Genomic DNA, 12,387 nt, shown 5'->3' with positions numbered 1-12,387 from the left:
GGTGACGTGTTGATTGTTTACGTTTCTGCGTAAAATCGCACAAACCGTAGTTGATCAAACACAATGGTGGTTGCGATCGGGTTTGAAGGAAGCGCCAATAAAATTGGCGTTGGCATCGTAAAGGATGGCGAAGTGTTGGCAAACGAGCGCGAGACGTATATAACACCGCCGGGTGAAGGTAAGACAAAGCAAGCGCTGCAAAGGTCAGGAATGATCTTCTAATATCTGCCGATCCGGCGCCTCAGGGTTTCTTCCCAAGGAGACCGCCCAGCACCACCGGTCGCGGGTGTTGGACATTTTGAAACGCGCTTTAGACGTGGCCGGACTTTCGCCACAGGACATCGATGTGGTGTGTTACACGAAAGGGCCCGGCATGGCTCCACCGTTGCTGGCTGTGGCCATCGTAGCCCGAACGATCGCACAGATCTGGAACAAACCCATCCTGGGCGTGAACCACTGCATTGGGCACATCGAGATGGGTCGTTTGATTACCAAGGCGGCAAATCCGACGGTGCTGTACGTGAGCGGTGGCAACACGCAAATCATTTCCTACGCCTGCAAACGGTACCGGATTTTCGGTGAAACGATCGACATAGCGATCGGCAATTGTTTGGATCGTTTCGCACGCATCATCCACCTTTCGAACGACCCCAGTCCTGGCTACAACATCGAGCAGATGGCGAAGAAAGGGCAAAAGTACGTGGCGCTACCGTACTCGGTGAAGGGAATGGACATGAGCTTCTCGGGAATTCTATCGTTCATCGAGCAGAAGGCCCGTCCCAAGCGGAAGCAAAACAAGCGTGCGAAAGCGGAAGAAGGCGAACAGTGGACGGATGAGGACTTGTGTTTCTCGCTGCAAGAGACCCTGTTCGCGATGCTGGTAGAAACTACGGAACGTGCCATGGCCCATACGGGTTCGCAGGAGGTGTTGATAGTCGGTGGCGTCGGTTGTAACGTGCGACTGCAGGAGATGATGGGCATCATGTGTGAGGAGAGGGGCGCCAAACTATTCGCCACCGATGAGCGGTTCTGCATTGACAATGGCGTGATGATTGCGCATGCTGGTTGGGAAATGTTCCGCAGTGGAACGCGAATGGCTTGGAAAGATGCAACCATAACGCAACGCTTTCGAACGGACGAGGTGGAAGTAACGTGGCGAGATGATTGATGGTTGCAAAAGGGAATGAAATAAAAAGTTCCTTATTTCGATTAACAACTACCCTTTATATTGCCTCTCAAAGTTCACAGTTGGCATATAAACTCGGGCTCGCTGGTTTACCGAGGTTCATCGTTACCGGAACTGTTGGTTGTTCGCCTTCTTTCGCCACTCTATATCGGTTTTCTCGGCCATCTTTCAATTTGATCGGTATCATGGGGGCCGGTTTGCCCGTTTCGCGTGTCACAAACTCCCTCAGTAGCGGGGGCAGCTCAATTTCTCGCGGGAAAATCTTTTCCTGGCGCTCCACCAGCTTGCAGTACGATTCCTCTTCGTGTTTCGCAAGCAACCGATAATCCGCTTTATACGACGTGCTTTCCACCTCCACCAGTTTGGGACACGTGCGTCCGCGGAATGTCTTCTCGACGGTTACACGCACTTTACGCTCCGGTTTCTTAAACAAGAGGAATATATAAAGCGGACATACATTGGTGGCTAAGAGCTTTGCGTACCTCATCCGGAAGGGCTTCCACTTTGACGATTCTCATAAAACTTGGCTCCGGATAGCGCTCGAACATGCTGCGTACGACAACGCGGCCAACGCCAAAGTTTTTCAGGTTTCCTACAATTTCCCATAGTGTCTTGCCACGGAAATCGGTCGTGCGGCCAATGTACTTTATCGTGCTCATGTTAATTTATTGCACTGAGTGAAGGTTTTTGTGATTATTATGTAAACTGGTCTGCCAAATGCCGGCCAAAAGTAAACATGTCAAATGAGTGCGCAATCGCTTATGGGACTCACCATCAGATGTCGCTGCGATCGCAAAGATGAATGTGGTACAATCGTTTTCAAATTTAAAACACCGAAACAGGATAAAAAGAACACGGCCAGATACAAAACCGAATAAATAGAATAATTTATTCATCGAAGAGTACTGCTTAGGTTCTTATCGTTACACGCTAATGTTCGCCTCGCCCGTTCTCTTATTCTCGAATGCCTGCACATAGCATACACTTTAGCTCCAGCTGGACTCCATCATTGCCTGACCAGCTGAAGAAGTTGAAGTTGAGTTGATATTATCAAATACAAAGTAAACAGACTAAACATTCGTTCGCAACCACTGTTCCTACGCTATCACTGGGCGACGGCGTCGCTGGTTATGGGGTCGATCAATAAATAATAGTACGCCGTAGAAGATGCTGTTAGAACCGTCCTCGGACCTGTTGGATCCAGTCCAGATAGTGGGCAACCTTGACGTACACGCCGGGCACGTTCGCCTGGCCGCAACCGATGCCCCACGAAACGACGCCAACCACCTGCCACACGCCGCCCCGTTCGCAGACGAGTGGACCGCCACCGTCACCCTTGCAGGCATCCTTTCCTTCCTCGCCACCGGCGCACAGGAAACCCGGGTTGAGGTTGTACGAGAAACCGAGACGCGTCTGACGCAGTTGATTCTGACACTGGTAGTGGTTCACGATCGGAACATCGACCTCCTTCAGGATGTTCTGGTACTTTCCATAGTCCCCGAACGCATCCTTGCCCCACCCGGTGGTCCAGCAGCGTTGGCCAGAGAAGTCGGTCTGCTTGTCGGGCAGGCAGGCGGGAGCAATATGTGGGGCGCTGGTCAGATCGACCGGACGATCCATCTTCAGGATGGCCAGATCGTTATCCAGCGTGCCGGCATAGTATTCGGGGTGCACCTGGACAGAAATGATATCCCGCTCGATGTACGGGTAGAACTCGACGTCGTGATTGACATCCCACTCGCCAAGACGCACGCGTAGATCAAATCCATTGTAGCTGTGGTGGGAAGAGGACCATTAGATTGAATTCCGGTTCACCTTCGAGGTCAATTCCACTTACGTCTTCACGCAATGCGCAGCGGTGATGATGTACAGATTGTCGATCAGTGTTCCTCCACAAACGTACACCGACTCCTTCGGATCCTTCTTCAGGATGGCCACCTGCCACGGATACTCTCCGAATTCGCTGTCTCCATCGATGTAGACCGGGTTCTTGATACGACCGTTAATGCCTTGAGCGTTGCGAACGCCACACTTGCCCAGGTTTTGGCTCGGCACGTTGGGACGATACGCTGGACGACGGCAGCACACTTGGCGACCGCTGCACTGTTGCTGACCGGGACGTGGACCATAGAAGGCTTGTCTCTGTGTGTAAGGCAGAAGACGAAATCGTTAGCCTATTTCCCTGTTGGAACCGTTTAAAGGAACCGCCGTACTCTTCGTCTGCTGTTGCTAGTTCGGTTAGTGAGGCCGGATTAGTCTTCGCTTACATACCTTTTCGGTGGAGAAAGATTTTTCTTGTACGGTGGAATCGATCGACTCTTCCGGCGCGGCAGTTTGCTTACTCTCCAAGTCCTTCGGCACTTCAACGTCCGTCGAACGCTTACGCCGCCGGCTGTTCGGGAAGCTGACAGTGTCGCTACCTTCGGAATGCCCCGGGGCCTGTGTCGGAATGGTTTGAGTGGGGGGAATGCGTACGTTATTATTGCCCTGCTGGTCATAGTTCTGGTACTGCCGACCGTACTGAGCCCTGTTCTGATTGATTGAGCTCGGTTCGGTTTGGGGATAGACGGATTGGTACTGGAAGTTACCGGCCGGCCGGTAAGCGTTGGATTGGTCGAAGGTAACGTTCGTGCTACGTCCCACCTCAACGGAATCGTATGCTACCCCACCATCGTCAGCCAACGACGAAGCGTCACGGAAAAAGGGTGGTCTTGGCCCACCATAAAAAGGTGGCACACCGCCGGGACCACCACCCGGACCAAAGCCCGGTCCAATGGGGAAGGGTGGCCGATTAAAACCGTGCGATCCCGGTCCAGTGTAGATCGGTCCGGGAGGCTTCGTGTAGATAAGTTCCGGACCACCGGCCCCAATCGGTGGTGGTCTAGAAAAAATCGGACCACCGTGAGGCGGAGGATGGCCGTGGTGTGAAGGTGGGTAGTAAACCGGCGGTGGCCTAGGATAACCCTGATGGGCGTGGTAGTGTTCGTGCTGATTGAACACGTGGTAGATGTTTTGCTTCTTGGCCGCCAGCAGCCCACCGATCTTGTGGACCACGTTCTCCGTCGGCGTGACGTGCAGGTTCACCAGTGGCTTCAGCACCTTGTCCCCGTACTCGTCCTTTGTCACTTGCAGGGACAGCAGTGGGTTAATGTTCACCAACCCCAGATTCAGCCCGTTCGCACCGATCGAACCAAAGTAAGGGTTCGGGGCCGGGTACGGCCCGTACGGGTTCAACGGGTAACCGGAGGGATACGGCAGACCGAAGGATACACCGAAGGTAGGGACCACTTTCTTGTCACCGCCACCTCCACCGACGCCCAGGCGCTAGAAACACAGGAAGCAAACGACACATACTATACTCGGGGGCACATAAACACACCCAAACCACACAAACACGCTCAAGCATAGGCCGTTCCGTCGACCGGTTAATAGGTAAGCGTTCCCCATTAGAACCCGAGCCGTACGGCCGTCTATGATGGCATTCTGCTGTGTGTTTGGGTTTCCATGGTGCATGTTCCCAGCCGGGCGATCGTCCAACGAGTTTAGTGTGTCATCCTTGTTGCTGCTCGAAGCAACCTTTGGAGTGGTGAAAAGCTTGGGCGTCTGTCAACGGCTCAGTGCAAGTGTTTTAGTCGCGTGGTGATAGGTCCTTCCGGTGTCCGCCTTCGGTCTGTGGTCCGTCCGTCGTTGGGGTGAGTCCCAGAGATACGGTTTTTGGGGCTGATGTGTCAGCTATTGACGACCATCTTGGTCCAGAGCCTACCGAGGTGCACAAGAAAAATCTTTCCAGCCTCTTCCATCGCTGGCGTCTTCTCAGGAGGAGTTAAGGAGTTAGGACCGAGGATTGGGATTAATTTGATGTGATGTTTTCGCAAGCCGAACGGAACAGGGTTAGCGCAGAAATTTGGTTTGATAGGTTAGACCGGTTAGCAGTACCACGGGGCGGTCCGAATATCGAACCGCTTGCTTACTTACCGGTTCAATGTTGGCCTTCGCTTCGTTCGATTTGCCCTCCGGATCGGCAGCTGCCTCTCGTTTGCTGATCTTTTTGGCTACGGTCACGGTGCTTTTATCGGTCGGTGATGGTGGCGATGCCGTGGCGTTCTTCGGGACACGAACCACCGTCATCGTGCCGTTGCCATCGGTGATCACGACCTCATCGGCAGCCGCTTCAATGTCCGTTTTCAGGTTGCGCGGATCGAGTGGCAAGATCAGATCGTCTTTCCGGCCGATCACGTCCTGCGCCGGGCACTGATCGTACGGAACGCACACGCAATCCTCGATACCATTGTTGAGGCCACCGTTACCGAACTGACTGTACTGTCCGCCAAACTGATCGCCACCAAATTGTCCCGCGCTGGAACCGAACTGTCCACCGTTCGATCCGAACTGTCCACCGTTCGATCCGAACTGTCCTCCATTCGATCCGAACTGTCCACCGTTCGAGCCGAATTGTCCATTGCTGTACTGGCTGTATTTGTTGTAGTTGGCGCCATTTCCACCGAAGGTTCCCAAACCGTTCGCCGGTGCCGGTCCTTTCACGTTCAGTTCCTTCTTGTAGAGCGTCGGGTTACTGGAGTGGTAGCTCCCAGCGCCGGTACTCTGATAGGCGCCCGATATCTCTCCACTGTACAGCGAATTACTACCACTGCCCGATGCCCCGAACTGCGCCGGACCTTGGTTGTACAGGGTCTGTTTGCTTCCCTGTCCGAACGAAGCGGTACCCTCGAAGACCGGTTTGTTTTGGGCGGCGTAAGTTGCGGACTGACCGAAGCCTCCGTTGTTGTTGACACCCTTCAGCTCCTTGTAGTCGAACTCAGCACCGGCCAGGGGCGAAAATCCGCCGGTTCCGCCGACACCGGCCGTACCGTAGACACCGCCGGCCGAGTAGAGTCCACCAGTCTGGCCGTAGGCACCGGAGCTACCGCCTCCGACGACGGCCGATCCACTCAGCACGGACGGAACGGGATTGTTGACGACGACCGTCTTCGAGTCGGAGGACCCCTCGATGTGGTGGTAGTGGTGATGAATGTGTTGCTCAACCGGCTTCACGAGTGGTCCATCGTTCAGGACGAGACCGGGCTTAGTGAGGATTCCGCCTTCGTAGATCTTCTCACCGGCACCGATCGGTTCGAACTCGAACGGAGGAACGTCCGACTCGTAGATTGGACCCAGTGGCTTCGAGGGATAGGCCGAGGCGTAGCTGGGGCCAGCGAAAGAGCCCTGAGGTCCACCGATGAACGGTGGGCGCTGTTGAGGTCCGGTGGCGTACCCGACTTTATGCTGCGGAAGAGGCATCGGCTTCGGAGGTCCGTACGGTCCCTGGTGTTGTGGTCGCGGTGGCGGTCCTTGCGCCGGCGGTGGAACTGGAGGACGCTGGGGATACTGCTGCGGGGGTAGCGGAGGTCCTCGTGGCGGAGGTGGCCGACGGGGTGGTTGCTGTTGCTGGGCGTAGATCGGATAGTATGGCCGCTTGCCTTCGATCGCTTCACCATCGCACTGCATCAGACCGAGCGAACACAGCTTGTCCTTGATGATGTTGCGGGCCTGCGCATCGTCCGCGTTCTGGAGCGCGTCCTGTACCGATGGGTCGCTGTACACCTCATCGAATCCTTCCAGGCTGCGCCCCTGTCGTCCGCTGTCCAGGATGAAGTTCAGAATGTCCTCGTCGCCGACTTCGGTCGCATTCTGCTGACGGTCCGCGGGCAACACGCCGATGTCCTGTCGCTTCTCGCGGACCTTATCCTCACCTAGCAAGCTAGCATCTAGCGGTAGCCAGCCCCATTCGTCCGCTCCTAAAACGGCCCCCGCCGACACTAGCAGCAGCAGTGCTGCGGAAGTGATCAGTCGCATCTTTCCGGTGCGCTGCGCTCGGAAGTGGCACTGTGTACGGGGCGGCAAGAAAGAAAGCATAATAAAGCAGGTCATTCAACAGCCATGAGGTCCACGTTCCGTGTGGCGGAAGAAAACATTATTAACCACGCTGACCGCGTGAATCGGCTCGTTCCAATGGCGTCTCTTTGTTACCGTATTTTTCCGTGTATAACGCGCACCCGTGTATAACGCGCACCCATATTTTACGAGACCAAAAATGGAAAAAAAGTTTTTTACTTCACATTTTTCAGATATGTGATATCCAACAAATACCAAATGATAATAATATATTACTCTAAATACTCTATAAATATTCTAAAGTAGACTAAAGATAAAATGCGTATACATTGCAAAAGACATACTAGTATTTTATATTTCGTAATGATCTTCAAACTCATATTCGCTGCTGTCTGAGAAATTGATATTCTCTAATTGCTCTTCACTGTACTCCTCATTCTCACTCTCTGAAGAGTCCTCATAAATTGCAACATCTTCAGATCCATGCTGATTTCCACATTTTTTAAATGATTTCACAACAACTTCTGTTTTAACTCCCTGCCATGACTTAATAACGATATTTTATGGATAATTATATTCCTAACAAGTGTTTCATTTCATAATTTATTCAATAATACCATAGAATATGTACCTAAAAGGGCACATTTGTATGTTTGGAGGAGACAAAATTTTTACTCCCCTTGTATAACGCGCACCCAGATTTTAAAGCTCAAAAAATTGGGAAAAAAGTGCGCGTTATACACGGAAAAATACGGTACTTCGAACCGCGCCGATTACCTAACGACCAGCGGCTGCCGACCGCGATGCCGTAATACGTGCCGCACATCTCATAACTCATTCTTCTTCCTGCCCGCAGACCACGGCGAAGATCACGAAGTGACCGCAGAGAGTCGACCACTGTTAGCGATCGGAACGCGAAGGCGAAAGTGACCAGCGGTCGGAAGTAGGAAACCTGCTGGCGTTGCTGCTAAGTGATTTGAATCAGTCTCCTTGTCCATCGAGAGTTTCCCGTAAGTGCAGCAATGAATCCACCTACGGAAGTGACGGAACTTTTCCCTGACAAAGGGTTCCATCGAAAATGGTATCTTCTCAGAGACTCCAAACACAAAGCCAACCCTTTTGAATATGCTGGCCCCGGTCAGCGGAAGTAGTCACTGTACAAGATGGCCACTTGACCCTGACGGTGCATACACAAGAAACTCGTGCGGATGTGAAATTGAGGAACTTTGCATAAAATGCATAAACGTTATCCGGTGATCTGTTTTCCATTGTTTTTCCCGCCGCTGGTGCCCTGCCCAGCGTGAAGAAGAGCTCAAAACAATGGTCTCTGCAGTGTTGCTTTCGAATCCCCCCCCCCCTCGTAACGGTGGCCTCGAAAACATTAACCCAAGACACCCGGCAAAGGTCCCGTTCCCGAGAGCTCGATCTCGTTGTTTTGGCAAACGGAAAGTGTGCCCGTGAGACCGAGGAAGGCGGTCGGCAAGAAAACATGACGCCATACAGCGAAACCAGTTCCAAAGACAAACAGGAAGAAGCGGCCAAAATGTGGTTGGAAAAGTCAAACGTTACGAGGTCAGAGCGTGCGCGCCACTGGGAACTTTTACTTTCGCCGCAAAGCAGATCGAGTCGGGTTGGGATCGTCCCGATGCTCGTGATCTTTCCCTGGCGGAGCTGCAACTCTGAGCCCGAATACGATGGAACAATGGATGTCCATTGATTAATTAATTCCTCCGGCAACTTCATCGATAGTAAGGAAGGTGACGAATCGTCCGCCTCGCGGCCATTCCGTGTCGGGGTCGTTGTCGGGTGCCGCAGAAATGAGGTCGAGACGAGTTGCGGTCGCGTCCGCGTGTCACGATGCGGTCGTCGTATGTCTCTCGCGTACGGAGTTGCATAATCAACTCAACGCCACACACGCAGATTGTTGCGCGAATTCGATGGCCAAGACGGGCACGACGGGCACGACGGGCACGACGGCGGGTTCGGGTTCGTAATATGCGTATTTTATTTCTTTGCCCACCAACGCCATCGCTTATCTGGCCGGGGGTTGGTCTTTGGCTCCTGAGCCGCCGGAGGATTGAAAGTGAAATTAAATTACATATTTGCGTATCCACCGCCTTCGGTCCAGCTGGAGCGTAACGCTCCGGCGGATCATGTGGGTGGATTGTGCAGTTTCCAAGTCTTTCCCAAAAACGACACCGTTACGGAACGGTGGGCCGTCTTGCCGTTTACGGTACCGAGCGACTGTTTTCTCCCAAGCAGCGTTTTCGGAAGAAGTTACGTGAAAGATGAAATGTAGCCTTTCGTCGAAAGACAAAGAATCGAAGGGAGAGACGACGGGTCCGGTGTGTGGCGGATTTGCATACAATGATCTCTCGTACAATCCATTTCCGGGCCGATTAAGCGAAATGAGTGCTTTCTCGCTAGCTTTCGGAAGTGTGCAGGGAGATAGGGAAGTTTATCGGTGTTTAAATTGCGTCGCCAAAAACAGATTGCGTTCCCCGATGGCGTTATGCAATGATCTGAGTGAGTGACTTTCTCAATGCCGAAGCTTTTTATACTAAAAACTCATCTTTAAAATCATAGTTCATGCCTTATAAGGGAAAGGTATTCTACCTTCATCTCACTTGAAAACTAATCCCATGAACCGCGGCGGGTCCCAAGCTGAGCCGCTAATTGGATGTTGAAGGAAAAATTCCTTAGAGTTCAAAGAACCCATCGCCACCACCATCGGCTCGAGTGGGAGAACAGTTATGCAGCTTTCCATTCCGACTGGAGACCCTTATGACACCGGCGTGCTAAGCCTTTCCCTTTCATCGTCCAGCCGCTCGGAATGCGCATTCTCACAAGACGATCGGGCATGTCAAATCCTAATCCGTTCAGTGCTTTCGGTACCGTTACTTTGAGCCGTGTCGTCTCTTGGTTTACCACCCAGATCATAGCCATTTGCCCCACGGGCGAGAAGCGATCCGCTCTGACGCGTTCGAACGATTTAAATATGCTCTTTGTCACCAACCTTTTCTCGTTTTGCTTTCTTCAGAAGCGACACGCTCGTTTGCGGCGGATTCACTGCAATTTCACCGCCAATCACTGCTACGGCACTACCAGCACCAGTTGGGTTACGGTTCGTGATCTCACTCGTTGGGGGGGTCAAACAGACGATCTCGGATTCGTACGTCCTCTTCCGATATCCACACGTTCACTGGATTTTTTTTCTCTCGATATTGCCAACTCGGGCCAGAAAGATCCTGGTATCACCTGGGGTGGTACGCTTTCACTGCCACCGAGTTCACTCACTCCGGTACGGATGCACTGCTCGAACTGACTTCGGTAACCGGCTGGCGGATTGTTTTATAGAACCCCACCAGCTCCGAAACGCCCGACCGAATCCACGTCGGACCCCGTGTGGTGGATTCGTTTGTTTACCTAGCGGCGCCCCTCCAACGGAACGGTCGGCGTCGTGTGGGGAGGTTTACTACCTCAGAAAAGCTGGCCCCAAAGATCCGCATCCCCGAAGCCGGCGAAGCTGGGAGTCCCTAAAAGACAAGAAAAAAACTTCTACCACACCATGCCCCACGTGCCCGACGATCCTGGGAACCGTTAGCTAGAGCGAAACGGAAACAAAGTCCCCGAAGACGGCCAGAGCCTCGGCGAAACGGCGGCAGCGGTTGATTGCCAGCAGAGTACTTTCTCTTTCATTACCTACGTCGGCAGCGCGCGGCGTGGCGAGATGAGGCGTTGTGCTGCGATTGGTCCAAGTAGGCGGATTTCGGAGGAACGGTTTATTGACACCAGCCGCCAGCGTGCTGCAGCAGAAACAACCAACACACCCAAATCCTAGGGCGGCGTAGGCTGACGACGACGACCGGTTCCGGGGCCGGGCCACTATTACGCCCGGTTCTGTTTTTGTGTCTTTGTTCACCAGCCTTTTTTCGCTCTCGATGTCCAAACCGTAATCAAATATTCAACCAGGGTGAGCACACGTGAGCACGAGGATTACATGAGCACAGGCCGCCGGACCGGTGAGCCATCGATGAATCATCCCGCTGAAGGGGCCCCGGATGAAAGTGCACCGCTTTTGTGACGCCCAGGTTCGTCGCTTGACGAAGCGTTGAAGTCTTTCGTACGTGATCGGGCACGGTGAGCTGCCGTTTGCTACCGAAAACCTGACCTAGGTGCCGTCGTTTGTCCGTTACAAATGGTGTTATTCGATAGATTGATTACCGTTGTCGTTGATCCGTTTTTGTGTTTCATGCTGCTTAATTATAATTCGATTTTAAATGCTTTCGAACATCAGTCTGTCAATGTGATTCGGTTCGTTGCTAACGGTATTCAACAAAAAAAGATGGATGAAAAGAATTTTAAACGCTTACCTTCCACGAGCGATATAATAATTATGCTCACTCTAATCGTTCTTTCAGAGTGGATCTCCACGAACCAATCATTATGCCCAACCTTGATTCCCGGATCTCTCGGAAACCGCAACGCTTGTGGTTAAACTAAAGCCACCGTCATAAAACGGCAATGCTGCAAGAATAAGGGATCGAAAGCTACGGCGCTCAGGGTCTTACGTTAACGAGGCGTGCCTACAAGAAGGATACGGCGAAAGGTTGCGCAACAGAGCCGTCCGTCCAGACGGACCCACTCCGGCGCCAGTCAAGGAAGGGCAAAAAGAAAAGGTCTTTGTGGTAGACATGCGGCGCAAAGTTTCAGGACTGGATTCGCTCAAGAAGACGTCACGACACGGTTGACTGTCCTCCAATGACGTCGCCGACGCAGCTGTACTAAAGCTGGACCATGAGCCGGACACAAAAATGAGGGCATAATCTATACGCTGACCACCGGCTCTCAGCTGTTGCAGGCGAGGTACGCAAAGCCCGTGGGCTTTCCTCCATTGCGAAGTGTTTGACGTACACGCCGGTGGCCGGAGTAATGGGCGGCCGATTGCAGTGCTGCACCAGAGGTCCGGGTTTTTCCTCGGCCACTTCTACTGTTACAGCAGCGAGCAACCGATTCGGTTCGTTTGGTGGTGTTTTGATTTTGAAGAAACCTTGCGAGTTTGGGTTTTTCCCGCACGGTCGCAAGAGCCTTACAGGTCGGTCGGTCGGTATTGCATAACACGGATCTACTCGCTCGATTCATTCATAAATCTGCACACGCCTTCGGACGCTATACGCTAGAGGTGCGACGAAACTGGGCTACGCGGCACAAAAGGGCGACGGTTTCGGTTTTCATTGGGGCCATTCCCCCAAGGTCCATCGTTCTACAGGCTGGAAGTTGGCGAGAAATTCTGCTGGGAATCCCCAACA

The 12,387-nt window shown here is 52.8% G+C and overlaps 3 protein-coding genes across 3 annotated transcripts; 1 reads left to right on the top strand and 2 right to left on the bottom strand.

Annotated features, from left to right (window-relative positions):
- The first annotated feature begins 44 nt into the window (after positions 1 to 44).
- Positions 45 to 1,215, top strand: LOC131215881 (tRNA N6-adenosine threonylcarbamoyltransferase). Its single transcript, XM_058210280.1, has 2 exons — positions 45 to 178; positions 246 to 1,215. Exons 1-2 carry the CDS (start codon positions 64 to 66, stop codon positions 1,166 to 1,168), a joined length of 1,038 nt encoding a protein of 345 aa, XP_058066263.1. The 5' UTR covers positions 45 to 63; the 3' UTR covers positions 1,169 to 1,215.
- On the bottom strand, positions 1,207 to 1,859 carry LOC131215892 (uncharacterized). Its single transcript, XM_058210291.1, has 2 exons — positions 1,669 to 1,859; positions 1,207 to 1,610 (listed from the first exon to the last, which is right to left on the bottom strand). The coding sequence occupies exons 1-2, from the start codon at positions 1,843 to 1,845 to the stop codon at positions 1,236 to 1,238; spliced, it is 552 nt and encodes a 183-aa protein (XP_058066274.1). The 5' UTR covers positions 1,846 to 1,859; the 3' UTR covers positions 1,207 to 1,235.
- A 500-nt stretch (positions 1,860 to 2,359) lies between these two features.
- LOC131213361 (uncharacterized) lies at positions 2,360 to 7,039 on the bottom strand. Its single transcript, XM_058207393.1, has 4 exons — positions 5,162 to 7,039; positions 3,458 to 4,510; positions 3,024 to 3,328; positions 2,360 to 2,960 (listed from the first exon to the last, which is right to left on the bottom strand). The coding sequence occupies exons 1-4, from the start codon at positions 7,037 to 7,039 to the stop codon at positions 2,360 to 2,362; spliced, it is 3,837 nt and encodes a 1,278-aa protein (XP_058063376.1).
- Positions 7,040 to 12,387: the final 5,348 nt, after the last annotated feature.

Source organism: Anopheles bellator, chromosome 1, assembly GCF_943735745.2.
Source record: "Anopheles bellator chromosome 1, idAnoBellAS_SP24_06.2, whole genome shotgun sequence".
Taxonomy (NCBI): Eukaryota; Metazoa; Arthropoda; class Insecta; order Diptera; family Culicidae; genus Anopheles; species Anopheles bellator.
This window is presented reverse-complemented; position numbering and strand designations above follow the sequence as displayed.